The sequence below is a fragment of the Papio anubis genome, chromosome 2 (assembly GCF_008728515.1).
Source record: "Papio anubis isolate 15944 chromosome 2, Panubis1.0, whole genome shotgun sequence".
Lineage (NCBI taxonomy): Eukaryota > Metazoa > Chordata > Mammalia > Primates > Cercopithecidae > Papio > Papio anubis.
Genome location: NC_044977.1, coordinates 104721207 through 104746935, shown reverse-complemented (window position 1 = coordinate 104746935; position 25729 = coordinate 104721207). Strand labels below are relative to the sequence as shown.

The 25729-nt window shown below is 42.3% G+C and overlaps 1 protein-coding gene and 1 long non-coding RNA gene across 2 annotated transcripts in view; one reads left to right on the top strand and one right to left on the bottom strand.

The window, feature by feature from the left end:
* Positions 1–3995: 3995 nt before the first annotated feature.
* The window catches only part of ETV5 (ETS variant transcription factor 5), a 62354-nt gene continuing 40620 nt past the window's right edge, over positions 3996–25729 (bottom strand). The window contains exons 8-13 of the mRNA XM_003894707.3: positions 23013–23272; positions 21952–22011; positions 15118–15186; positions 14770–14939; positions 9729–9830; positions 3996–6521 (exon numbers count right to left, since the gene is read on the bottom strand). Of these exons, the coding sequence (XP_003894756.2) occupies positions 6300–6521; positions 9729–9830; positions 14770–14939; positions 15118–15186; positions 21952–22011; positions 23013–23272 (883 nt within the window). The 3' untranslated portion in view covers positions 3996–6299. The remainder of the gene's footprint in view (positions 6522–9728; positions 9831–14769; positions 14940–15117; positions 15187–21951; positions 22012–23012; positions 23273–25729) is intronic.
* On the top strand, positions 16238–23006 carry LOC110742608. Its single transcript, XR_002520456.2, has 4 exons — positions 16238–16317; positions 16848–16935; positions 18622–18802; positions 22933–23006. It is a non-coding gene; the product is annotated as an uncharacterized LOC110742608 (long non-coding RNA).

Here is a 25729-nt window from a genome sequence, read left to right as displayed (position 1 = left end):
CTTTGCAGGTTCTTCTTTGTCTCTCTAGCCTCTTAATCTTGGAGTGTCCAAAGGCTCAGTCCTTGGAACTTTTCTTCTATTTATACTTACTCCCTTAATCATTTAATCCAGTTTTAGCTTTAGATACTCTCTTGCACACTGACAATTCCTAATTGCTATCTGCAGCCTGGATCTCTCCCCTGAACTCCAGACTTGTATAACCTAATGTGTTCCCATCTGGATTTCTCAAAGGCATGTGAAAGTTAATATGCCCCCTAAAGAATACCTTTTCTTCCCCCACCTCTCTCCAAATTGTTCCTCCTCAGTCTTCTCCCTCTCGGTAAATGGCAACATCAACCATCCTTGGGCTGAGGCCACAAACCTTGGAGCCATAATTGACTTCTCTTTCGTTTCTCACCTTCCATGTCCAAAGCCTACTGGCTCTGTCTTACAAATGTATTGATATATGCTCTCTGTATGCCCTGACCCATGCCACCATCTCACCCCACCTGGATTACTGCAGCCTCCTACAACTTGGTCTTCTTCCTTCCTTCCTTGTTCCCTACGGTCTATATTCAACTTAGCAGTCAGAGTGATCTTTCAAAATACACATCAGATGATGTCACTTCTTAGCTCAAAAAACTCTAACAGCTAGACATAAACAGAGTAAATGCCAGAGTCCTTAAAAAGCCTACCCGGCCCCAGATGATACAACCCATTACTTTTCTTTTAACCATATTCTGCCTGACTTCTGGATCCAGTTTCACAGTCCTTGTTATTCCATAAATATTCCAAGCATGTTCAAAGCTTCAGGGTCTTGTACTTGCTCTTCCCCCTGCAGGGAATGCTTTTCCTTCCGATATCCATCTGGTAGCTACTTTTTTTGGTCTTTGCTCAACTGAGACCTTCCCTGACCTACCTCCCTACTTAAAATTGCAACCCTCCACTCCCACTACTCACCATTTCCTTTCCCTGATTTATTTTTTCCCATAGTACTTAATACTTAACAAATTCTATCATTTGTTTTTTTCCTTCCTTGCCCAGATGTAAGATCCTTGAAAGCAGAGATTTATTTCCCTCCACTAATCCTAGAGCAGTACCTGGCATAAACTAGGCACTATTTATTGGATGAGTAATACTCAGTATGTTATACCTTGTATTCTAGTTTCACCTGGAGAAATGTTTTCCCCACTAGATTGCTGGGTGCTGAAGGAGAGGGCGGGCTTCATTGTCACTCCCTTATCTCCACCTGCAAAGTGTCTATTACAGTGTCTTACACATCATAGATGATTGATACGTGATAACTCAACCATGAAAGCACAGACTCACCCTTGTTTCACTCTAGGAAACAGGTCATCCAGGACAGTCCGGCTAATTGTTAAAGGTAGGTGTCACAGACATCACTGATGCCAGTTCCATGTACCCTCAACCCCCTGAGCTAACTGCATCTGAAAACAGTTCCTAGCACACTGATTATCTGCGTCTACTCTCTTCTCTTCCTGATAGGATATATATTGAAGAGTTAACATCTCTGGGGATAACCTCCAACCAATAGGGGCAGGAGTTGGAGGATAAATGCCCCAGCCTCCCCAGCTTCTGGTTAACATGGTCTGGATAAGATGGTGTCAGTAGTGTTTAAGTATGACCTGGAAAGTATAGCATTTAAACATGTAAGAGGTTGTCACACAATTACTATACCACAAACAGGGCTTTCGCTTGAAAATGCCGTCTAACTCATTTATGTTTAGCATCCAGCAGTGCCTGGCACCTAGCAGGTAGGTGCTCAGCGGATGACTGAAAATGAAGAAACATGTCCTTAATGGTGGAACTGAGCCATCTTCAGAGCTTGCTTAAAAATGGTGACTTGAGAATGGTGTTCTTAACTAGTTGTTAACTCTCCTACACACGCACAACCCCTCTTGACTTCCCTAGGAAACTCCTTTCTTTCTCCCTTACTGCCTATGAGATCGGGGGAGTAGTACTTCATCAGTGCCCTCAATGAACCTGGGTTAGGCCAGATGGCCCCTGAGACCATCTAGTTAAACCCAGTCAACCACTGAACTGGGGCCAGAACCCAAATGTCTATATAGCCTCCATGGGACTAGTCCTCTTTCCACAGTAGCCACTGTGAAAATTCCAAAAAAGAAATTAATTTTGGAGGCTAACAGCCATGGCATCTTCAGACTCAATTTCAACAGTATTACTGTTTAAGAAAGGCTGCCAAAAAGATAATGGAGATGAAAAAGTGCTCTGTAAACTGTAAAGTGCTACCCGAAAGGTTATCTGACTGCCAAGGTCAACAAACCCAGGCTTGGGTGTAGAGCCAGCGCTTAAAACTGGAGGAGCTGAGGCTGGTCATTCAAAGGGCCCCTTCTGAATGGGACACCAGTGTACTCGCTGGGATCAAAAGGACATAGCTGCTCGCCTGGTACCACCCTCACACCCTCCCCCTATTTTAAGTACAATACACTTATGCTGAATAGAATACTTAGACTATGTATTTGTACTAAACAATACTTACACTATGCATTTGTATTAAACTGATGATCTTTTGGACTTTTTTCCTTTCGTTTGTATTTCAGAGGCCACACATTGAGCAGCAGCCACCTGCACCGCTGGGCAATGAACTGCCTCTCCAAAGTTTCCAACCGTCTGGGTACATTAGTGTTTTTCTTCCACATTAGTTTACATTTGTCCCAGCTGCATTAGAATTTAGATTCTGCACATACTCTGGCTCTCAAAACCACATTCTTCTGTGCTCACACTACCTCTTTGTCATCTAACAACTGAATACGCATTGTTCCCCTGGCTTGGCTCATGAAAGGGGACCCTGATGAAGAGTAAACTGCCCATTTTCTGGGCTTCCTTATCCTAGCGCCCAACACTAGAAGGGCGGCAGTGTTTGGTGACCTCCTGCGTTAGGTTAACGATCTGGGTCTGGGCCCAGGCTGGATAACGAGCCCGTGAATAATGGGGAGCGGATTGTTAAAGCCTTATCATGGTGAAGCTGAGAGGCAGAGACGGCTTTTTCCTGCGCACCCCTGCCCCTTCTCCCCAAGCATCTTTTCTTAATCTGTCGAAGCTAATGGGGTTTATGTGGCAGGCATTCATTCCTCACAAGTTCCAATTCAAGCGGCGGTGCACCGATTCAGTCTCGATGTTTCTACACTTAGAGGCTTGTAAAACAGTAAAGAAAGATAGCAGATAAACTGACAGAAAGCCTTCTGTTCTAGGCTTGAAAAAAGGCTCTACTTTATTTCTCCACTGTAATAGGAGTCTTGAAAAGGCCAAATTAGAGGTGCAGAAACAGGGTGAAATTAAGAGCACTAAAAGCCAAAATAATACTGCATCCAACCCAGCGAACTTTATTTTCTTCCACGTATTTCCTGAGTGGTATATATTTCACGAGAAAAAGACAAACTTGGAGGAAAGGTTTTTACTGCTGCATGGCCAGAAACAAACATAGTGGGCAAAACGTTCCTGAGCTTTTTTTGTTATTTATCAACCATTAATTGAATTTTTACTTGTCAAGAGCAAAACTTATTGGGGAAAAATTAGAAAATGAATGGTCTTAAGTTCTTATTGGTTTTCAAAGTATTCACATAAGGGGCTGAGAATAATCCTGGGACTCAAAAGTCCTAGACTACTTTGTCATCTTTTCACACAACCCAAAGCCAAACATGGGCTATACTTTAAAATAAAATTAGAAAAAAAGTTACTAAGAATTGGTGGCTCGGTGGGCTCAAGGGGATGAGGTGATCTCAGCTTACCATTGGCTGGGAAGAGGATCTCTTGACTTTCTACCTCTTTGGATTACATTTTTAGCTGGAGTTTAAGAGCAGTTGTCTATGTCTATTTCCAGGTAACAGAGTTTCCTAAACTGCCCTCAATTCCACTGTCCACTGGTAAGGTTAAATTGTTGAGAGGGCTAGGGTGGGGGTGGAGAGAAAGCCAGAGGGCTTTTGCCTGCTTTAAAATTAGACCAATGAGGGCAAGAAAGAGGCAGGTTCAGGTGCTTGGTAAACGAAAAGCAAACTTCTTTATTGTACACAGTACAGAATATAACGCAGCTTGGCAGGATGCATACGGCCCTGCGCAGGGGAAAGTATTTCAAATCAACTGGCAGGTTAAAGCCTTTCTGCACTGTAGACTTTCCACACTCTGGAAAAGAAGCAAACAAACCAACCCCAAAGAACCCCCGAAAAAACCCAAAACCATCCGGGAGGTGCATGAGTCCGATGGGAATGCAATGGTGATGCTGCTGTCCTATGCCCGGTGACAGCACAGGCCACGTAAGTTACAGCAGGGGAGGGGGTAGCTCAGGCTACAGAGGATTATTTTCATATTGCTAAGACAGCATAAATCCATTCAAAAAAAAAATCCAAACCAGGGTAAGTAAAGAAAGGAAAACCAAATCTATACAGCATTTACAACAAATAAATCTCTAGCCAGCTGGGGGTAAAATATGCATCTATGTATAGACTATGTGTAGGTTAAGAAAGCTATAAATATGGTTTAGAAAGAGTCCTTTGATTAGACTACAACGCTAATTAAGGCCCAAGCTACAGGTTTACCACCTTTGTGGGCTAATTAGCTTCCAATAGAGGAGAATCTCACGTTTCCATAGCTATAAAGTGCACCCCTTATCCCTGTGAACCTCTTCACAAATGTGCTGTTGGTCATAAGGGGGACAGTTTGAGACTATGGAGTGCTCCATTGATAGAAAAGCAGTTCAAACATGTGTCTCACACTCACGGAGTCAGCACTGCCTCCTTCACATACGAGGAACAGTGTAGTCCTTCTTAATGTGCTAAATGTCATGGGGAGCACAGAATTCTACCAGCAGAGCAGGCAGCAAGGTACCACCAGTAATTTTTTCCTCTACTTTGAGCTCAGCTTTCACGTAGCTTTAGCTTGGTTGTTTAAAACTTTTCCAATATAATACAGCAATGAGAATAATTTCTTTTTAAAAAAAGGCAGGAATCTAGAATGCTAGCACTGTTGCTTACCTGTCAGTTACACACGTAAGTCTCAAACCCTACTGAATCACACAGGTAGGGTCTAAAGTCCAAGATTTAAAGAAAAAGGAAAACAAAACGAACTGATGAAATGGAAATTGTCATCAGTCATGCCCAGGGAAGAATCCCAAGGGTTCTCACCAGGTGACCAGGTTTCCAAAGGACATGACACATGTTATATACATATGCTTTCCAGAGAGGGCATGTTAGTGAACACGGGGAACTATACACAGAGAATCTAAGCTTGTGTCCAGGCTGCCCTGCACACTTCAAAAATGTACAACTCAGGTGCAAATGTTCCATCAGGTTGTCTGGTGCAGAAAGCACAAAGCAGGCAACACGGCGGGCTTTCACATGGCCAAGGGGAAGCCTCAGCAAAGCCCCTCTCAAGCTGCAGTGTCTTCATAAGTTGGCACGGCCCTGGCTAAAGGACACAGTGCACAGTTACCAAAAGGTTTGTTTTTGTTTTTTGTTTTTTTGCTTTAAATACCAAAACTACAAAAATCAGTTTATAAACTGTTTTTCCAAAACAACCACCAAAACAAAACAATCCCCCAAATCAAGGCAAAACAAAATACTGTCAAAAAGTGTTAATCGCCCTTCTCCTAAAATAAAAGTCATCCACACTCAGCCATGTGACTGGGAAGAGAAAGGGTGCTTGCTCTACTTGGCGCACATGGCTGATGGTTCCCAAGAGTAGCCATGGTTTATGATTTTGAGAACCACGGACTGGGCTACAGCTGTTCTAACTGCCCCCCTTTTTCTAGACAAGGGGTAATATTTCAGATTCAGCTAGAAGAGCTTTCCAATGTTTAAGATATATTTTTAACCCTTAATGGTTTGAGCCTCCCCAACTTAGCCTACTTACTTTTCTATGGGTTTGTGATTTTTCGACAAATTGTGCAAATCAGAGCCCTTCTATGTGAAGGCATTTAGTAGTCCATGATCGATGCAGATTGTCACATACTGTGTCCCGTTTTGCGGGTACTAACCTGAACAAGATATTGCTTTGCATATATTGTCCATGGTAAGGAGACTCCATTTTGATCTCTTCCCAGAAACCTCATCAGAATCAGAGTTGAGGCACCAGCCTTTTGGTGGTTTTTTGCCCCTCCCTGTTCCCACTCCCCAGCCAATGTATCTGTCTTTAAGGGTGCCAATCCAGAGACGACTTGGGTTCTCCAGATAATACTCAAAGGGCAAGCTTTAGGAACAGTCAAAAACACAAACAAAACCACTGCCCTCGTTTGCCTGAATGGGAACTGCTAGCTCTAGGGTTTGGCCACTCTGCCACTCAGAAACTTAGTAAGCAAAGCCTTCGGCATAGGGGAGGCTGCTGCAGCGGTCCATGTCCAGGAGGTAAGCAGGGCTGTCTTCAAAGTGGGTCAGCGGCAGGGTGTCCTCCTCGCTGAGGTGGCACTCGGACTCTGCCTTCAGGAACGGACGCTGGTTATCCGGGAAAGCCATGGAGAAGAGGGCATCTGGGTCACAGACAAATTTGTAGACGTATCGCTCTCCAGCCACCTGAGGGAGAAAACACACCTTACAGGGCCCAGTTGGAACAGGGCATGGGATCAGGGGAAGAGAACAAGGTATTCATAAGTCACAAAGCCAGGGACCAAAGGAGCAGCTGATTATCCCCATCACTCAGACTTATTTTGAGAAATCCTGGGAACCTATTATCTGCCAAGTATTTTACTGACACTACAGCAATTAAAAAAGAAGGTATCTGAATTTTGAATTCACACTAGATGGACTCTTAAAAGAAAATTCCCACTTTCTGTCTTCCAGTGACAGCTTTGAAAGCATGGTTATACTGAGCCTGGAGTTTGGTGTTCCAAAAAGGTGTAAGGACTGACAGGTGCAAGGCAGAAGCCTGACCATATTTTTGGTCACCTCCGGAGTTTACAGTCTTTGCAGTATGGCCTTGTTATTTGAAAGGTTAGAAATCTGATGAGAGAGAGCCTGTGCAGAAGCCTTAAGTATGTTCTGAAACAGAAAAGAATTGCTTTTGGCTTACGCTGCAGTTTTAAATGACTCATCGCATGGCTCTGTCACACTGAGGGAACCGCTAACTACCTTTCTATGGGTTTTCTGCATTATAATATTAGAACCAGAAGGTCTTGGTTATTCAAGGGCCTCATGGTATGTGGCTGATGAGCCATCTGTGTCAATGGGATCACCTTCTTTCTGCTGGTTGTTTAGCAACAGTACAAGAGGCACCTAATACCGAAAATCAAACCCAGTAATTGGCTTCTGTCTGGAGACGCAGAGGGGCAAGGGAAGGCAGCCAAAATTACTGATAAGATAAACATTTTAGATTTAAAAATTCAAACTGTTGAGTTTAATCTTGCCCTTCAGTCATTCTGCTGTGATTCTAAAATCTTTTTTTTAATTGAACAAGTATGGCTCTGCTTCCAAATCTCTATCAATCAACCATCTCTAGTTAGTGTTATATGCCAGTTTTACCTTAAAGCCCAACCCTGAAAATTAGTTTGTGTGGAAGAGTGCGGCAGGAGAGCACAGTGGAAATAATCCTAGATCAGAAGCCGGGAGCTGCCAGCTTCCAGTCCTGGTTTAGTCACTAATGAGTCTTAACCTCTGTGAACCTCAATTTTCCCTTCAAAAATGGAGGGTACGGCACTACAGCTTTTCTAAGTCTCTCTACACACTGACGGGCTATCATTCACCTTTTAATCAGCTCTCATTTACTTGTGAGTCATATAACAAATACAATAATAACCCCTTCTTTACATTGGATGGCACATTATTATTTCTGAAATATTTTCAAATATATTACCCTGTGGGATTAAAGCAAGAATTATTATCTACATTTTTATTAGAAATAGAGGCTTTGGGAGATTAAGTGACTATCTACATTTTTATTAGAAATAGAGGCTCTGGGAGACTAGGTGAGTTTCCTCAAATCATACAGCCAACAAATTGAAGTGTTAGGATCTGAGCCCACGAAGCCTCATTCCTGGGCCTTCCTGTACTCTTTGCCTATTTATTCTCAGAAACGAAGTTCTCTTCTACTCCCTTAGAAAACACAGAAGCTAGTCATAAGGACAGCTCATTTCCACTGGTTCAAGTTACTGCATCCTGGGTTGCATCTCCCCGTGTTGGATGTGGAGTTGGGAACAGCAAAGGAATGATGGTGGCTCTCCCACCTGAACTTAGGATTTGACCTGATGATGTCAACTCTAAGGAGGACAGGGGACAATGTGGGGTGGCTGCTGATGGCTATGGCGTTTCTTTTTGGGGTGATAAAACGTTCTAAAATTGATTGTGGTAATGGTTGTACAGCTCTGTGAAACCACTGGACCGTATACTTTAAAAAAAGAGGGGTAGGGTAGCGGACCACCTGTCCTACAGCATTTAACTCTGTGTCAAGCACTCAAGTTAAACCTCAATTTCTAACCCAAGGGAGCTCATACTCCAGTGGCGGGTAGAAACAAGGAAGGAGTTATTTGAGACACAGTGAGAAGAGCAGTGGTAGGAACAAGTACTGGTGCCATCAGAAGCAGCAAAGGGGACCGCCTAACCCAATCTGAAATGGAAAGGTGATGACTGAGACAGAAAACAAGGAGGGGCTGGGCAGGTACTGAGAGCATTAGGAATGTTCTAGGTCTTAAGGAGGATGTAGTTTAACAGGTGTTTTCCATTTTATGGTATGCGTGATAATGTACATGTATGTAACATATATTCTCTGGCAAACAAATACTGCATTAAAGTAAAAGGTGGCTATGCTAGTGAAAGCCATCAAGTTTGAGTGAAGAAACGAGAGCTGGGTGGTGACCAGAGTGGGAATAGCCTCAGAGGCTGTATGAAGCACTAACAAGTCTAGAGTTTATCTAGAAAATCACAACGAGCTGTTGAGTATTTTTTAAGGTGGCGAAGAGAATATAGGGTCACATTACTACCCACCTATGAGAAAGAGGAATCTGGCTTCTTGTAGACAAGTTCTCAGCAGTTTTGCCCATATGCTTCTGCCAAGTTCATCTCATTGGCTACTGCCAGGTAGACTGCCTCAACATATAAATGCCAGGATCTGGGCAACTGTACATTACGAATCTGGTAGCTAAGAAAGACTTGCCATTCCCATCTTCTACTTCTCCATGGGATGCTGAGACTGTGGCCCTCGATACCTATCCCACTAAGATTTTTGTACTGATTTCCTCAAAATATGCTTCATCCTTTATTCCACAAAGAGCAACCTGCTACCAGGTGACTCTGCTGCCATTCTACAAACTTTGGGTTTTTAACTTGAGTTCCAGTTTCTGTAAGTCTGAAATTTCTCTAACACTTCTGAGCGTATCAAACTAACAGATATGGAAGTCTAGGTGTTTTAACAACTAAAGACTTCAACCAAGCTGTTGAAGTAGAGACCTTCAAGCTGATTCCCTGGAGTCCCTTTTGGATACAACAGTTGGCCTAAGTTTCTGGGAATTCTCATAGATAGAGGCAGTTTCGGGAAAGCAGAGGAGCCTAATTTTCCATTGTGTGTTCTACATGCAACTTCTAGTTTCCACATGCCCAAGAGCATGAAACGTACCCTATATCTCATTTGATTCTTGTCTCAAGTTTGTCTTCTCAAGATTGTTTCCTACCACAGAATCACTTAGGGGGCTAACATTTTCTCCTAGTGATGACCACCAGTCTCACTATAGAAGCCCTGGACTTTTTCCTTAAGAGACCAGAGTGGGCTAAGGGTCTTGTATAATGGCTCACCTTCTGCATGATGCCCTTTTCATAGTAATAGCGGAGAGAGCGGCTCAGCTTGTCATAGTTCATGGCTGGCCGGTTCTTCTGGATGCCCCAGCGCCGAGCAACCTGAAGAGACAGTAAAGTGAAGAGCAATGAAAACGCATTCCCTGGGCCCTGTGTTCTCTCCCAATCCCAGCAGAGCCAGTTCTGTAACCTGACTGCTTTGGTCAATGATCCACTACTCTGACCTGGAAGGGAAGGCATTTAGCTCCTTCCAGACCAAATGTTCAACAAAGGCGATGACTCAGTGATGACTACTAAGAGGTGAGACCTAGAGATGGAAGAATCCTAGCACTTTAAGATTGCAGAGGGCTTGGCTAACATCCCAGAGGATGCAGGCCCTCTACTGTTTCTCCACGTATGAATTATTGACCAATACCCATAGACCATTAACATGTTGCCATTAAGTGCTATGGTTTCTGTAGCAGTCAATAAGGAATAATTAGAATGGTCATTCCTGAAACATTAGAAACACACTAGTGAGTTGCTAATGGGCCAGCAGAGCAAAAGTTCAATTCTAATAAGATTGGAGGGGGGCTGGGAGATGTTTACTTATTGCAGCTCACGGACTAAGGGGGAATCAGATCATTTCAGCCTGCTGCCATCCAATCCCACGCTCCCAGCAGACTTGCAGAATGGACATTAAAGCATGTAGCACCATTATCCACTTAATGAAAAATTAACAGGGCTTTCCAAACAGTTCTGAAATGCATTATATCTACCCAGTCCACCTGAGGTGTGCTGATAGGGCAATATAATTGGAGCGCTGGGCAAAGAAGCCTTATAGCAGGAAAACTTCCTAGTAGAGTTTACCCAATTATCACGGCAGCCAAGCAATTTCTGTACTCAAGCATATCAACTTCCAAAATCCTACTCATGAGAATGGCTGTCAAGGTAGGAGAATAACCCTGAAAACGTGAGTTTTACTCGGAGGTTTTCAAATGTATGCAAACCGTGGGTCAGGGTCATGTTTTGAGCATTTTAGGTCAGTTTTGGAAACTTAAAAAACAAAAACAAAAACAAAAAACTATATTCCTTCGATATTTTATTTTTATCTTGTGAGATGGAGTCTCACTCTGTTGCCCAGGCTGGAGTGCAGTGGCACGATCACGGCTCACTGCAACCTCTGCCTCCCAGGCTCAAGTGATTCTCCGGCCTCAGCCTCCCGAGCAGCTGGGATTACAGGTGTCCGTCGTCATGCCCGGTTAATTTTTGTATTTTTAGTAGAGATGGGGTTTCACCATGTTGGCCAGGCTGGTCACAAACTCCTGACCTCAAGTGATCCACCTGCCTCAGCCTCCCAAAGTGCTGGGATTATAGGCATGAGCCACTGCGCCTGGCCCCTTCGATATTTTAAAAGCCAAATGTTAGACACGGAGTAGGAGGCAGAGAGAAAACAGCATTTCACATAAACCTTTTCCTTAAAATATCTCGGCAGAATGAAAGCAACATCTTCTAAATTCAGGATTCTAAAATGGCCTTTAATAAAAACCAAAAATTATCTGATAAGAATGCATCTCTCTTAATTACAATAATAGCAATGATTCTACTCTGCCTTGCAAGAAACCTTATGAAAGTTCAATTTCCATTCAATTGCTTCATGTCCCCACAGCAGACACCATGTCTTGGGTCTCCTCTTTTCTCCATATGGTACCCACTCAACTCTACCTTTGAAACAGCCGAAAAGGCGAAATTAACCAAAAATTACATCCTGGTTAGAGAAGATAAACATTTAAAACCAATAGAAATAATGGTAAGAAGAGAAATCTGCTAACCTAATAACATACGTCATTGTACCCTGTTCAGAAATGCTTTATAAAACTAATCTTTAACTGCTGTCTGCCACAAGTGACACAGGAAAATTTCAAAGAAGCCCAGCCTCATCATTTTACTACGTTAAGGGGTGGAAAACAATCTTTGAATATTCTTCAACTTCAGCGGCCACCTCTCAGCTGTCGCTTGCATATGCAATTGCTTACTGGAGAAAGGTTTGGTATATGCACAGATTTCAAAGCAGCTCTGGTAGCCATAGTTACTGACTCATCCTCTCGGGCCAGAGCCCTGTGATTCTGTAGCCCTCACCACGGCTGTTCCTTCTACAGTAATGCATGGTGCGGCTCAGCTCCAGAGCAGCTGGGAATTAGGGCTGCCCCTCTTCTGGGATTGGGGAGGCAGGCAATAGCTTGTCATCAGATCTTTCTTCTCTCTCATTAGTTACTTTGGTAGCACATATCTTGAGGACTGAGGCTGAAGGAGTTAACGGATCTACCTATTCCTCTTCCCCTTTAAAGAGAGAGCAGCCACAGCCCAGGGAGTGGCTCTTTCTAGCAGCCCATCCCTTCAAACCTCCCAGCAGCAGTTATCTGCCACATGTTCAACAAACAACCCTACCCCCCAAAATATTCATTAATGCAGATTCACAGTTAAAATGGCTCCAGATTAAAGCCGAGTCAGTCATAATTGAGAGGGTGCTAAGCTGGATGACTATCAAAAGACATTTGATTAGGGGGCCTGCCAAAACGCAGTTCTAAAACCACAATTTCCATGCACAGTGTAATGGATATTATGGATAATTACCCAGAGTGCACTACTCAGCCACACAGCTGCCTACAATTACGTCCCCAACAGCTTCCTCCTCCGCTTCACCCTTCAAGCTCCCCCATGACGACTTCTTACAGCTTTTTCCAGAAGCTGGTATCTTCCTGACATTAACAAGAACAGGGCCCTCACAGGTATACAAGGAGGGGCGGGGTGGGGGGGAGCTCAGCAAATGTCACCTGTCCTGAGGCTAACATGCACATGTGGCACCCAACTGATCCTGGGTGAAGAGAAAAGAACATCTGGAGCTTAGGGAAAGCTTGGGGACTTCAAGGTGGGCTGGAAAGCACCATTTCCTGAAGAAACAAAGCTGCCCGGTCAACCGAGGGAGGCTCAAGGACACCACAGGCTTCTCACATGACTTGGCTGCCTGGCATTTATGAGCATTCTGTATTAATATTAGCTTCTTTATTAAGTAAGAAAGCAGGGGCCCTTTGCCATCTGTTCATCATTCTCTATGCCACTGGTAGGAGTGCAGAAGATTCAATAACAGCTTTACCAAGGGTCATAACCAGGTTTACCTGCAGCTGGACGGCCTGTGCTTAGGCCCGAGGCAGTGGCAATAAAATAATAAAAGCTCCTGTTTGTGAAACAAGATAGATCAATAAAGGCTGCCCACATGACAGAACTACTTTCAGTAAGCCTCAGTGAACCTAGGTGACACGCTTTTCTCCAACTTCACATAAACCAGGCCACGTTATTTGGAAAGCAGTGAGCAGAGGCATGGGTCCACGTGGGGTGGATGGCTCTCTAGGGGTGCTAGAAGCCTGAAGCATGGCTCTGTTTCTACATAGCAGGAAAAAACCACGTAGGCACTAAACTAACACAGTGGCACTCAACTCCAGCTCTGAAGGTAGACTGAACCAAAGAGAAGCTGTTTAATTAGTCCATCTAGAGATGCTGACACATTTCCATTCTTGTGACTGAATGTAAAACAGGGAACACATATGCGTATCTTGTTTTCTAATTGCCTTTAATGAAGTCTGCCTTCTATCAATCCGGATTCTTCATAAATTTCCAATCCATACATTCTCCTCCTTTTCCTATTTGAACCGTCAGACCACTTTCTTCTTCCAAACCAAGTCTCGGGTTGCTACCTCCTCCTGTTAACCCCATGCCAACGTATTTCTTTGGTGTGCTAAAGCGAGCCCTAGAGTTAACTGAACACTGAAAACAGCAATTCTCGTTCAAATGCTTTCTAAGAGTGTCTAAGAGTGTTGTTCCCAATTTAATTATACCCAACCCAAAGATGCCTTTTGATCTGCTGGTTTAATTTATATGCCTAAGAACATGCTACTAAAAGAAGCATATGTCAGTTTTTTTGGGCAGTTATTTCTGTTCCATTTATAATCTCTCTAGATTCTAAATCAAACAGAAATTAAAAATCAACCCCTTTAGAATATGCTATACTGAGAGCCTGATTTAATTTACTTTGTTATGTGATATTCAGGAAAGGGATTCTAGGGTGTGTCTTCTCCACTGAAGAAACGGTACTGGTTCTGTCAACAGAGTTATTTCTGTTCTGGGCACAAACACAGTAACAATGTTTTTTTCCTATTAAAATAATTGAGGTTTGTATCATCTCTCAACTACTCTATTATGACGTCACACAACACACTTTTATTTTATTTTTTTGGACACAGGGTCTTGTTCTGTCACCCAGGCTCAATCGATCCTCCCTGCCTCAGCCTCCCAAGTAGTTGGGACTACAGGCACACACCACCATGCCTAGCTAATTTTTTTTGTATTTTTTGTAGAGATAAGGTTTTGCCATGTTACCCAGGCTGGTCTCAAACTCCTGGGCTCAAGCAATATTGTTGCTTCAGCCTCCCAAAATGTTGGGATTACAGGTGTGAACCACTGCGCCCGGCCATAACACACCTTTAAAAAAAAAAAAATCTAAGCTCATTAAGATTGAGTCACCTCTGATAATTTTATTTCTCCAGGCCACAGCCATTTGTAATACACTGTGGGTAGCTGTATCCTGTAATATATTGTCAAAATGTCATACAATATGTTCATGTAGCCTCAGAGACAGACTATGGCCTACAGGGGCTAAGACCAAAACAAGTCTGTATCATTGAAACAATACTTGAAAAAGACTTTCCAAGAGGGACACCATATCCTATTTGAATATAAGACTTCATGATCTTGCTCCCTAGATTTTGCAGAAGTGTTACAAATACTTTTAATGTATTCTACAGTGGAGAACTCTGCCTGTGCATGCATTATAAACTGTCCCATTAATAGGAGGGATACTGCCAAGCCCAGTGGCCAGGCCAGAATATGAATGAGAAAGAAAAGCAGACTTGACACAATACGAAGCCTCAATGGAAATCTAAACAAAAAACACCATCATCAACAACAACAAATCAAAACCCATCTGAGTTTAGCATCCAGTGCATACCTCTTCCGGTTCTATCAGCTTGAACTCCATGCCTCGGCCTGTCCAGGCAATGAAGTGGGCATTGGCTGGGTCATCAAGAAGGGTGACCAGGAACTGCCACAGCTGAAGGGAACCTCGCCTCTGGTAAGGGGGCCCCTCTCGATACATGGTAGGCTCCTGTTTGACTTTGCCTGTTTAGGACAAGGACACATCACACAATAGCTTAGTCCTAAGTTTCTCAGGTGGTTGGGACGAAAAGGAGTTGTTCATGCTGATTTAATCACTGGACTTGGGAAGAGAGTCATGGCTGAGGTGTTCTGACATCTGCCAACCTCTACCTGGCAACAAATCTTGGATGGGGCTACTTACCTTCCAGTCTCTCAGGCACAACACAAGTGTCGTCAAAGTATAATCGGGGATCTTTTTCATATGAAAAACCTGAAAGAGAATTTAAAAAGAAAGACTACATTGCTTAACAAATTCTGTGTTGTACTAAAAAACTATGGATTTAAGGACTAGAGTGGCATCCTGTCATTTCAGACCCTAAGTCCTACTGCTGTATCTATGACAGACGGAATTTTCAGGGACTTCGAGAGGGCTCAGGCATTCCGATTCCGATGTAATCACCTGCGCCTCAGTCAGAGCCGCATCAATTCCTGCTTTTACAGCTAAGGCTGCGGGGAAGTGCTGAGTCACCAGGACGTTCCTTCACATTTTGCTTCTGAGGTCTGCCTGGATCAATGTTGCTCTGACTAAGCCTTTACATCTGAAAACACATCTCTATTTCAGTTGGCCTAGCTGGATGGATTTGGTTCATCTGTACACAGACCTGCCATTTTCCTTTTAGCTAAAATTAATTTCAACCTTTCCTATAAAGTCATCCAAGCTACTCACATACCTCATTCAATTACGAAAGAGCTTGAAGGGTAAAGAATGTTGCCAAAATGAATAAAGACTTGGGCCTGTAGAGGATTTCGAAAGCAGTATTGGAGGTATTATTACCAGACACAGTGGAGAGGATCTGAAAAGACTTTTTAGCAACGAAACAAATTCATTGTATAGATGACAAAACAGAGGTCAAGAAGGAGGAACTGGCCCAACAACACATGCAAAGGAAATAAAAGAAGGCAAGGCAAAAAGTTAAAGGGCTCAAGAAGGAAGGATGGCCTGACAGTCTTCCTCCACAAACCCCTAATATACATTCAGTGCTAACCACCATGTCACTAGGCACCCTGTCAAGATTGGTTTAAATCAAAGCCAGGTAACAAGTAACTCTGATGGGGGTCCCATCCCTCCTTGTAGTTTAGCCTGTCTCAAGGTGTAAGGTCTCCAGTGTATATTCCTTTACCAGCACACATCTTAGGACAATGCCCCAGGGCTCCCGTCTGATAAGCGGTGCTTCCCTGTGCTCTATTTTCCCTTCAGTTCACCTGGCTCATAGTACAGGTCTATGTGTGTTGGATATGCAGTACAGGCAGGTAGGTGAAAAGGCTCTGCAATGAAGGACTTTCATTAGAGTCTGCGAAGGATTCACTACGACTTGAAAAATCCACGAGGCTGGGCATGGTGGTGAGCAATTATAATTATAATTCCATGAGCAATTATAAGGATGACTGCACCTGTAAAGGTTCAAGGGTTCTGAATGAGGATAGGCATAATAACAAGTGCTATGTGGCTTATGGAGGAGTAGGCAATAAGTGATTTTAGATCGGTTTGTTGAAGACAAATAGCCTGTAATCCCAGCACTTTGGGAGGCCGAGGTGGGTGGATCATGTGAGGTCAGGAGTTCGAGACCAGCCTGGCCAACATGGTGAAACCCTGTCTCTAGTAAAAATACAAAAAATTAGCTGGGCATAGTGGTGGGCGCCTGTAATCCCAGCTACCTGGGAGGCTGAGGCAGGAGAATTGCTTGAATCTGGGAGGTGGAGGTTGCAGTGGGTGGAGATCACGCTATTGTACTCCAGCCTGGGCAACAGAGAGAGGCCCTGTCTAAAAAAAAAAAAACAACAACAAAAAAAAACAAAAGAAAAAAAAGAAAGAAGGAAAAATCCATGAGTAAAGGTGCCAAGATATAATTTTGCCATTCTTTGTTTCTTCAGTCAACCCAGATCAAGTAGCTTGATCACCAGCACCATTTTTAAGAGGCCTGGGACTGAAGAAACTCTGCACAACTGAGACTGTTTTGAGGTTTGTATTATTCATTTTTGTTTTCTCAGCCCTAAGCATTAGTTCTCTGTTGCTTAAGGACATCAAAGGAAGTCTATTTTATTGACATTTATATATTATTTAATCCACTAAGTATTTATGCCAGGCATTGTGCTAGAAGGGAGTCAGTAGCCAGGCGAATATAGACTTGGTCCTTGTTCTCATGGAGCCTGTATCTCAACTGGGGGAGACAGACAATAAAGGAGAAAAAGAAACAAGAGGTGGCACAGCACTGATGGACCCCAGTCAGCTGTGCGATCTTGAATAAATTAATCTCTGTGCTCCAGTGTCCTCACTGCAGCAGATAATTCCTACCTTATGGTGTTGTTATGAGAGTTTAATTGAGTTAGTATCATTCAACTGATCTATTTCTCTATCTTCATACCAGAGTGCCAAGAGTAGCTCCTGGTACATAAGTGTGTAATAAATGATAGTTAAAAAAATAAACAGTCATTGTACATTGTGTTGAGTGCTATTAAGAAATTAACTGAATAATGTGAGAGCCTGATCGTATATCCTCCATGAAAGATTCTAAATTCCTTGAGGATAAGGATCATATCTTGGTATCTTAGTGTCCTCATGGCACCTTACACATAAGTACTAAATAAATATTTGAATAAATGAGAGGTTTTATAGTCTTCATTAAAAAATATTTAAGAATATAATGCTAACTTTCAAGTCAGGGATTAAATGACTCCTGAAAAATTTATTTTCCAATTTGGCACTCAACTGACTTTTATGACAAACTGGTATACTCTGTATTACCAAAAAGACTTTCATAATCCACTATGCTTCAAATATTTTGCCTTGTCTGCCAGAAAGCTATGTATTTCCCGATCTTCCATATGTATTTTGATATTCTGGTGATGTTTTAATGGTCTTATTATAAAGTCATTACAAGTGAACTACTTCAAAGTTTACGTATCTGTCAAACTTGCCATGTTATTTTTAGAGTTCTTCTCCTCTAAGGTAATCACAGTATGTAGAAAAAAAATACAACCACCCACATCTAGATGAAATTCTCGGTTTGGTTTTCAAAACTAATCAGATAAAGGTCTGCCTATAACAAGTATCACTTTGGCGTATTTTGTGGTTTCTAGTCATCGCCACATGCGGTCCTCTATACCACCTGGAAGATACTATTGGTTTAAGTGAAATTTAAGTCAGTTGAATTTGAGCCAGCAGTTATATCAGTTGTGGCCACAATCATCTCATCACTCAAATAAAGGTGGCAGGAAGGAAGACCTGTTTGAGGAGCAAACTAGAAACGAAAGACTCAAAACGTTATTATGCAAGGACTCCAGGTGAACACTTAAGGCAGGATGGCTATCTTAGCAATCACAGATGCCAATTAGAAACACTTGTTTCATTAACTGTTCCACAGGCATCTGTGGTCAAGCCTGTATAAGGATAGGAAAAGCATGTTAGGGTAATTTAGAACAATTAAAAATGCTGGATTCTTTGAAACTAACTTCTTTGATGTGTGTGAAGTCAGGGAAAGGAATGGGAAAGGGTGGAGGGAAAACACACACAAATGCACCAGATAGTCTGTGTGTAGTAAGCAACCCAATGCCTTGCTAAAAATATTTCCCTTAAGAGCATGCTCTTTCCTAAATGTTGTAATTATGCAAAATGTTTTCCTCCCTCTCTTCCCCGACTCCCTCCTAGTTTGCCTGCTGCAGACATCAACTGCTTTTGTAGAAACATTCAGGAACCTCAGAGAGCCCCAAGCAGCTGTGCCCATCACAGCCAGTGTCCGGGAGACAGCTCTTCCTTTCCAGGGCTAGACACTCACTCAGAACATCACAGGGTACCCAGGGAAACAACACTCGGTCTCCCATCTAACCAAGTGAGTGCGAAGCAGCTACCCATAAAAACGACTCTTATGAACCAATCACTTATAAAAGCCACCCAGCGCTTCATGAGTATCAGCTCCTTTGACTTGCATTTAAAATGACAGACCAGTGGTTCCCAACCTTGGATGCACACTGGAATCACCAGGGGAGCTTTAAAAACTACTAAAGCCTGGGTCCCACCCCAGAATTTCTTATTTAATTGCTCTGGATGAAGCCTGGAAGTCAACATTTTTAGAAGCTCCTCAGGTAATTCCAATGTTTGACCAAACTTGAGAACTGTTACTACTCAGTAGTTCTCAAACTTGAAGCTGCATCAGCATCTCCTGCAGGACTTGTTAAAACAACAGACTGCCGGGCCCCACCCCTGGGGGTTCTGATTCAGTAGGCCTGGGATGGGTCCCGAGAATGTACATTTCTAAAACGTCCCAGGTGACGCTGTTGCCACAGGTTTTGGGAATCACACTGCTTTAAATCTTTAGGGAGAAATGTATTTGATAAAAAGAAGACATACATCTGGGGAAGGTGTTATAAAAAAACTTCAATGTTTCAATGTTTAGAAGGGAATTCCTCAATCCACCATCCCAAGTTAGCCTTTGCCCAAAAGGGTAACTTTAAGCTCTGAGCCCACCTCTCCAGGCCTTTCATGCCCGGAAAGCATGATCTCAGTCCCTACCAGGGCTCCTTTCCGTCAAATGAGCCCATTGATTTGCTACTGTCATTCATTTATGCAGGAGATTAAAAGCCCAATTATCCTCCCCCAACAAAAGGCTCCCTACTTCCTTCTGATTCACATCTAATGACGTCTTTAGAGAAATCCTAAAATTTAAAAATCTGTGACAATGCACTAAAAACAACAAAACAGACCCTCACAAAAACCAGCAGCAGATGCCTTAAAAAATGTCATACCCCCTTTTACCCAGAAATTTCAGAAACTTAGCTTCAAGAATCAAGAGAACAAGAAAACAGCTAGACGAATGTTCACAGAATTTGAGAATAATCTGGAAGTACCCACTTTTCAGCAACAGGTGATCAGCTAAATGCATACTCATGCAATAAGTACTGTGCAGCCATTAACGAGGAAATCACAGGGGAATGTTGGGTGCTAAAGAGATGACATTGGCTGTGGAGTATGGAAGGAGATGAAGAGTATGGGCTCTGGAGCCACAGGGCTTGGCTTAGAGTTCTGGCTCTACTCTTACAGCCACACGCCCTTAGGCACATCTTTTATCCTCTCTGAGCCTCAGTTTCATTACCCTATGGGGCAAATAGAAATATCTATCCCTTGAGAGGTTGAGGAGGGCAGATCACGAAGTCAAGAGATTGAGACCATCCTGGCCAACATGGTGAAACTCCATCTCTACTAAAAATACAAAAAATTAGCTGGGTGTGGTGGCGCGCGCCTGTAATTCCAGCTACTTGGGAGGCTGAGGCATGAGAATCACTTGAACCCGGGAGGTGGAGGTTGCAATGATCTGAGATCACGCCACTGCACTCCAGCCTGGCAACAGAGTGAGACTCTGTCTCAAAACAAACAAACAAACAAAAAAACCACACAAAAACCCAGAAATATCTATCCTATAGGGCTGCTATGAGAATTAAACAACTGAATTTATGCATGTAAAGAACACAGAACAGTGTCTGAAACATAGTAAGTGTTCAATTTGAGTTAATGACTATTGTTAAAAAAAAGACTATAAAACAAGGATGTTTTGATGTATGATCTGTATAATTCTATATTTACATATGCACAGCAAAGATTGAAAGACTATGTAGCAAGTTAATGGTTATCTCTGGGTAGTGAGACTTAATTTTCATCTTTTTGCCTGTTTGTATTTTCTGAATTTTGTGTAATTAGTATTTGTTGCTTGTGCTAAGAATAAGCTACAAAAGTTTGTATTTTAAAGAAAACTAGGCCAGGCGCAGTGGCTCATGCCTGTAATCCCAGCACTTTGGGAGGCTGAGGTGGGCGGATCATGAGGTCAGGAGATGGAGACCCATCCTGGCTAACACAGTGAAACCCCGTCTCTAGTAAAAATAAAAAAAATTAGCTGGGCGTGGTGGCGGGCGCCTGTAGTCCCAGCTACTTGAGAGGCCAAGGCAGGAGAAGGGCGAGAACCCAGGAGGTAGAGCTTGCAGTGAGCAGAGATCATGCCACTGCACTCCAGTCTGGGTGACAGAGTGAGACTACGTCTCAAAAAACAAAACAAAACAAAACACAGAAACTAGCTCAAAAGCAAGCTCCTCCAAGAAACTAACATTCTAGCTCCATTCTGACTACTTCCTTGAAGCCATATGCTATGGAACATTTATGCATCTTATTTGTTCCCAATTACTTTCACCCTAATTAGTAGGTAAGCACTAATAAAGGCAAAGTCACAGGCTCAACCTTGCCCACTGCTCCTGCTCCTCATTAGAGTGAGATTATCTCAGAGACTTACTGAATTGAGTTGGTCCCAAAGGGATTGGGCACAAGAACTTGAGCAGACAACATATACCCTTGATATAAAATGATCATCTTCACATAAAAGTAAATGTTAGGATATGTGTCAAGGTTGGTGAAGAATACCTTCAATTTCCCCCCCATGTTAAAAGTGGCAACCATTTATCATATAATAATAATTACAATGAAGAGTTACCCACCCCGAGCACTCAAACTAAGTAAAAAACCTAGAGACACATTTTTAAAACTCTAAGACATCCTTGGACCCTCACTGACATAACTATAAAATGTATAAAAACCACTCTCACTGACATAACTCCTAAATTCCAGTTTAAGCTGATATTGTTATATAAACATAACCTCCATTTCTGGAAATGTGGAAATATGGTGGGTTTGTTTTTTCTCCAAATTGTCCTATCCTCTTAAAAAGGTGGGCTCATTGCTAATGAAAATGGCAGCCCTCACAGGGCTCAGGGGCATGCCTTAAACCCTGCCTGCAAAATAATTGAAGATTGCAACCAATTAGCTCTTATATTCATGAGCTAAGCAAGGTTTAATCTATGATCTCAAATCTTAGCCTGGAAACTGAGCAATTTTAAGCTTGAGTATTATTCAAGGAAAGAAAGAAAGAGGAAGGAAGGAAGGTAGGAGAAAGAAAGAGAGGAAGAAAGGAGAGGAGAGGAAAGAAAGCAGGCTCCTTACCTTCATGGCTGCTGGAGAAATAACCCGCTCTCATGTAGGATGACTGACAGTTAGGCACTTCTGAAAGGAAAGCAAAGGTGGACACAATCCTGTCAATAGTTTCTGCAGCAGACGCAGCACATCGGTCAACTGCAGCTCTGTGGCAAAGCCCCTAAACGCTCTGGGGTCATGTCTTTTTGGCTTTGTCCTGGGAAAGAGGTGCCACACCACTAAGCAAGATGGCAAACACCACAACCCACCATCTGAAAGGCAGGCTCTCCTAATCAAGAGTCACGGGAGGAAAAAAAAAGATGTTTCACTCTCGTTGTTCACTCATTTTAGCAATTAGTTAACACCAAATCTGGTGAAAGAGCCAATGGTAGTGGAAAAAATATTAGCTTTCAAAAGGCCAAGCCTGGCTTCTTGCCCCATGCTGACTCCTGGGTGTTAGGGTGGGAAGGGGAAGATGACTGCTTTAGATCTTTCCCAATTTGCTCCCCTTTACTCCTGTGGTCACATCCAATTCTGCTCCAAGAGGTGGGAGTATTTTTAGGCCAAAGGGATTAGCAGACCTGAAGTTAGGAAGCCAGGACCAGCATTGGAAGGGGGGTACAGGATTGCAGTTTGGTCCATTTTTGCCATGCTGGGACTGTCACATTGAAACTAAACCACACTCAAGTGACCTCTTCTTCAAGCATCATGTTATCAGTGTTTCCCATAACCAACTGGTGCCTGAATAGATCAATCTACGTATTATCTCAGAGAAGGTCAAGAGCAAATTCCATCCAAAACTGAACCCCAACACTCTTCAAGCTTGGACTCAGAGATGTACTTCATACCACTTCTGAATGCCTACTGCACTTCCTACCACTTACATACCTTTTCCGTTTTGTTTTGTATTCCGTTGTGCATAAACACGTCAGCTCTACTAGCTCCTAAGTTATTTGAGGGCAATTCTTATAAAAATTACAAAAAATTCTTATAAAAATTCCTGTCCCCAAGGCCCTGCATGTATAAGACACTGAATAACGAGACAGAAGAAAGCAAGAATGAAGCAACGAATAGCACAATTTGATGCTGACCTGAATCGACGCAGTAATCCCGAGGCTCCTGCTTGATTCCCATTGGTGACTGGAACCCGTGTGCTGGGGGCCCTGGCATGGCTGGGACCCCATGTTCATAGAGTGGGTCATGGTATTCTTGTTTGAATCCCTGAGGGGGCGGGGGAGCTGCAGGGACAATAGGCTCTGACATTTGCCGATGGTAACTGGGGCGATTATCTCCAGGAACTCCTGGCTGAGGAGGGAAGGGGTGGCAGGGTTCAGACAGTTGTCTCTGAAATCTGTAAGAAGAAAGAGGTTTTCGTGGTGAACAAAGACTTGATGAATACCTACTATGATCGAGCACTGGGGACTAGAAGAAGTTCCAATTAATGAAATTATTTGCAAGATACTTAATAATGCTTATTTCTGGACATTTTTACCTTCTTCCCAAAATTATATTGTGTATTTCGAAGCTCTTGAGTCAGGAAGTGGCAAAAAAAAAAAAATAAATAAATAAATAAATCAAAGCAATGATGTGGTAGCCTCTTTTTCTTTCATGTATGTATACTGTATGCACAGTCTATCTGTACAGATGGGCCAGATTATGTATATGAATATATGAGACCAATTATTTGCAAATAGCACTAACATACACATAAACATTTGTTCACTAGTTCATCCATTCTCTCACCTACAGATAGAAGGAATTTTTAAAGACTGAATACAAACTAATCAGTTAGAAAATGTAGTTAAAAAGAAGAGAGAGAATCCCATTCACAGTAGCAATAAAAAACATAACATTCCTAGGAATAATCAGGAAGCGTATAGGCCATATAAGAATAAAATCTTAAAATTGTTCTCTGAGGAAAAGAAAGAAAAAAGATCTAAGAGAAGATATTTAGGACTTTGAAGCTATTGATTCACTGAAAATTAATCTGTAAAAGCAAATGCCTTCCCAACTAACTTGACCAAATGATTCTAAACTTTATTTTGAAAGGACAAAAGGACCCACTAGCTATTGACATATGTCATAAAACTACACTAATTAAAACAGTAATACAAGGAATTGAGAGATAGGCAGATCAAAGGAATTTAGTGGCAAGCCAAAAATCGTCAAGTATATTTCAAAATTTACTACTTGTTAAGGTTAGCATTTCAAATTAGTTGGGGAAAAAGACCCCATTTTATACAGATACCAAAATAAATTTCACATGGATTAAAGGTTCCAATATAAAAAGTGAAACCAGGCCAGGAATTATGGCTCATGCCAGTAATCCCAGCACTTTGGGAGGCCGAGGTGGGCAGACTGCTTGAGGTCAGGAGTTCAAGACCAACCTGGCCAACATGACAAAACCCCATGTCTACTAAACTACAAAAAAAATTGGCCAGGCATGGTGGTGGCTCACACCTGTAATCCCAGCAATTTGGGAGGCCAAGGTGGGCGGATCAGGAGGTCAAGAGATTGAGACCGTCCTGGCCAACACGGTGAAAACCGTCTCTACTAAAAATACAAAAATTAACTGGGTGCGGTGGTGCATGCCTGTAGTCCCAGCTACCCGGGAGGCTGAGGCAGGAGAATCGCTTGAACCCGGGAGGCGGAGTTTGCTGTGAGCTGAGATTATGCCACTGCACACCAGCCTGGTGACAGAGCAAGACTCCTTCTCAAAACAAACAACAAAAAAACCCCCCAAAAATTAGCCAGGCGTGGTGGTGTGCACCTATAATCCCAGCTACTCAGGAGACTGCAGCATAAGAATCACTTGAGCCCGGGAGGCGAAGGTTGCAGTGGGCCCAGATTGCGCCACTGCACTCTAGCCTGGGCGACAGAGCAAGACTGTCTCAAAAAAAAAAAAAAAAAAAAGTGAAACCATAATATGAAAGTAAATATATATGAAAACTTATAAAACTTAGGAGTGAGGGAAAACCTAAGTATCATACCAACAGCAGAAATCATCAAGATAAACCTGGATATACCTCACTGTATAAAAATTTCTGTAACTTAAAAAGACACCAGAAACGAAACAAAACCAAAAGAAACACCTCAAACCAAGGGGAAAGAAACACATCAAACCAAACGCCAGAAACAAAACCAAAAGTAAAACTGAGGAAAAATCTGCACAGATACAGCAATCTCATTGTTGACATAAAGAGCTTTTAGAAATTAACAAAAGATGAATATCTCAAGAGGAAAAAAATGGGCAAAGGACATAGGAATATCCTTACAGAATAGGAATGGTCATAAACAAAAAGTTTAACTCATTAGTAATTAAAAAAGTAACAAAGTCAAAAGAGAAGTATTTTTTTCCTTTTAGCTTGGAAGATGAGCAGACAGTTAATAATTCTGTGCCAGGTACCTAAACAGCACTTCAATCACAGATGATGTGTAACTACAAAGATGGTCACCAATGCAGCTGTCTAACAAGGAAATCGGCTATATATATTGTGATACAGTCATTTAGTTGAAAGCAACCATTAGAAATTACATAATATGTAAATATATAAGGGCTTGGAAAGGTATTTTTGACATATTCAGGAAGGTTGCTAAACAGTAGAGTATCAAAGCTTAGCAAAAATAAAAGTAGTAGTATGGTGTCACATAAAACCACAGAAAGATTGACATTTAAATATTAACACTGCCTATCTGTGGGGTGGTAATAATTTTAGGTGAATTTCTTTTTTTGCTCATCTATAGTTTGATAATAAATATGCACTGTTTTTATAACAAGATAGAACAATAAAAATCTGTTGCTATTATT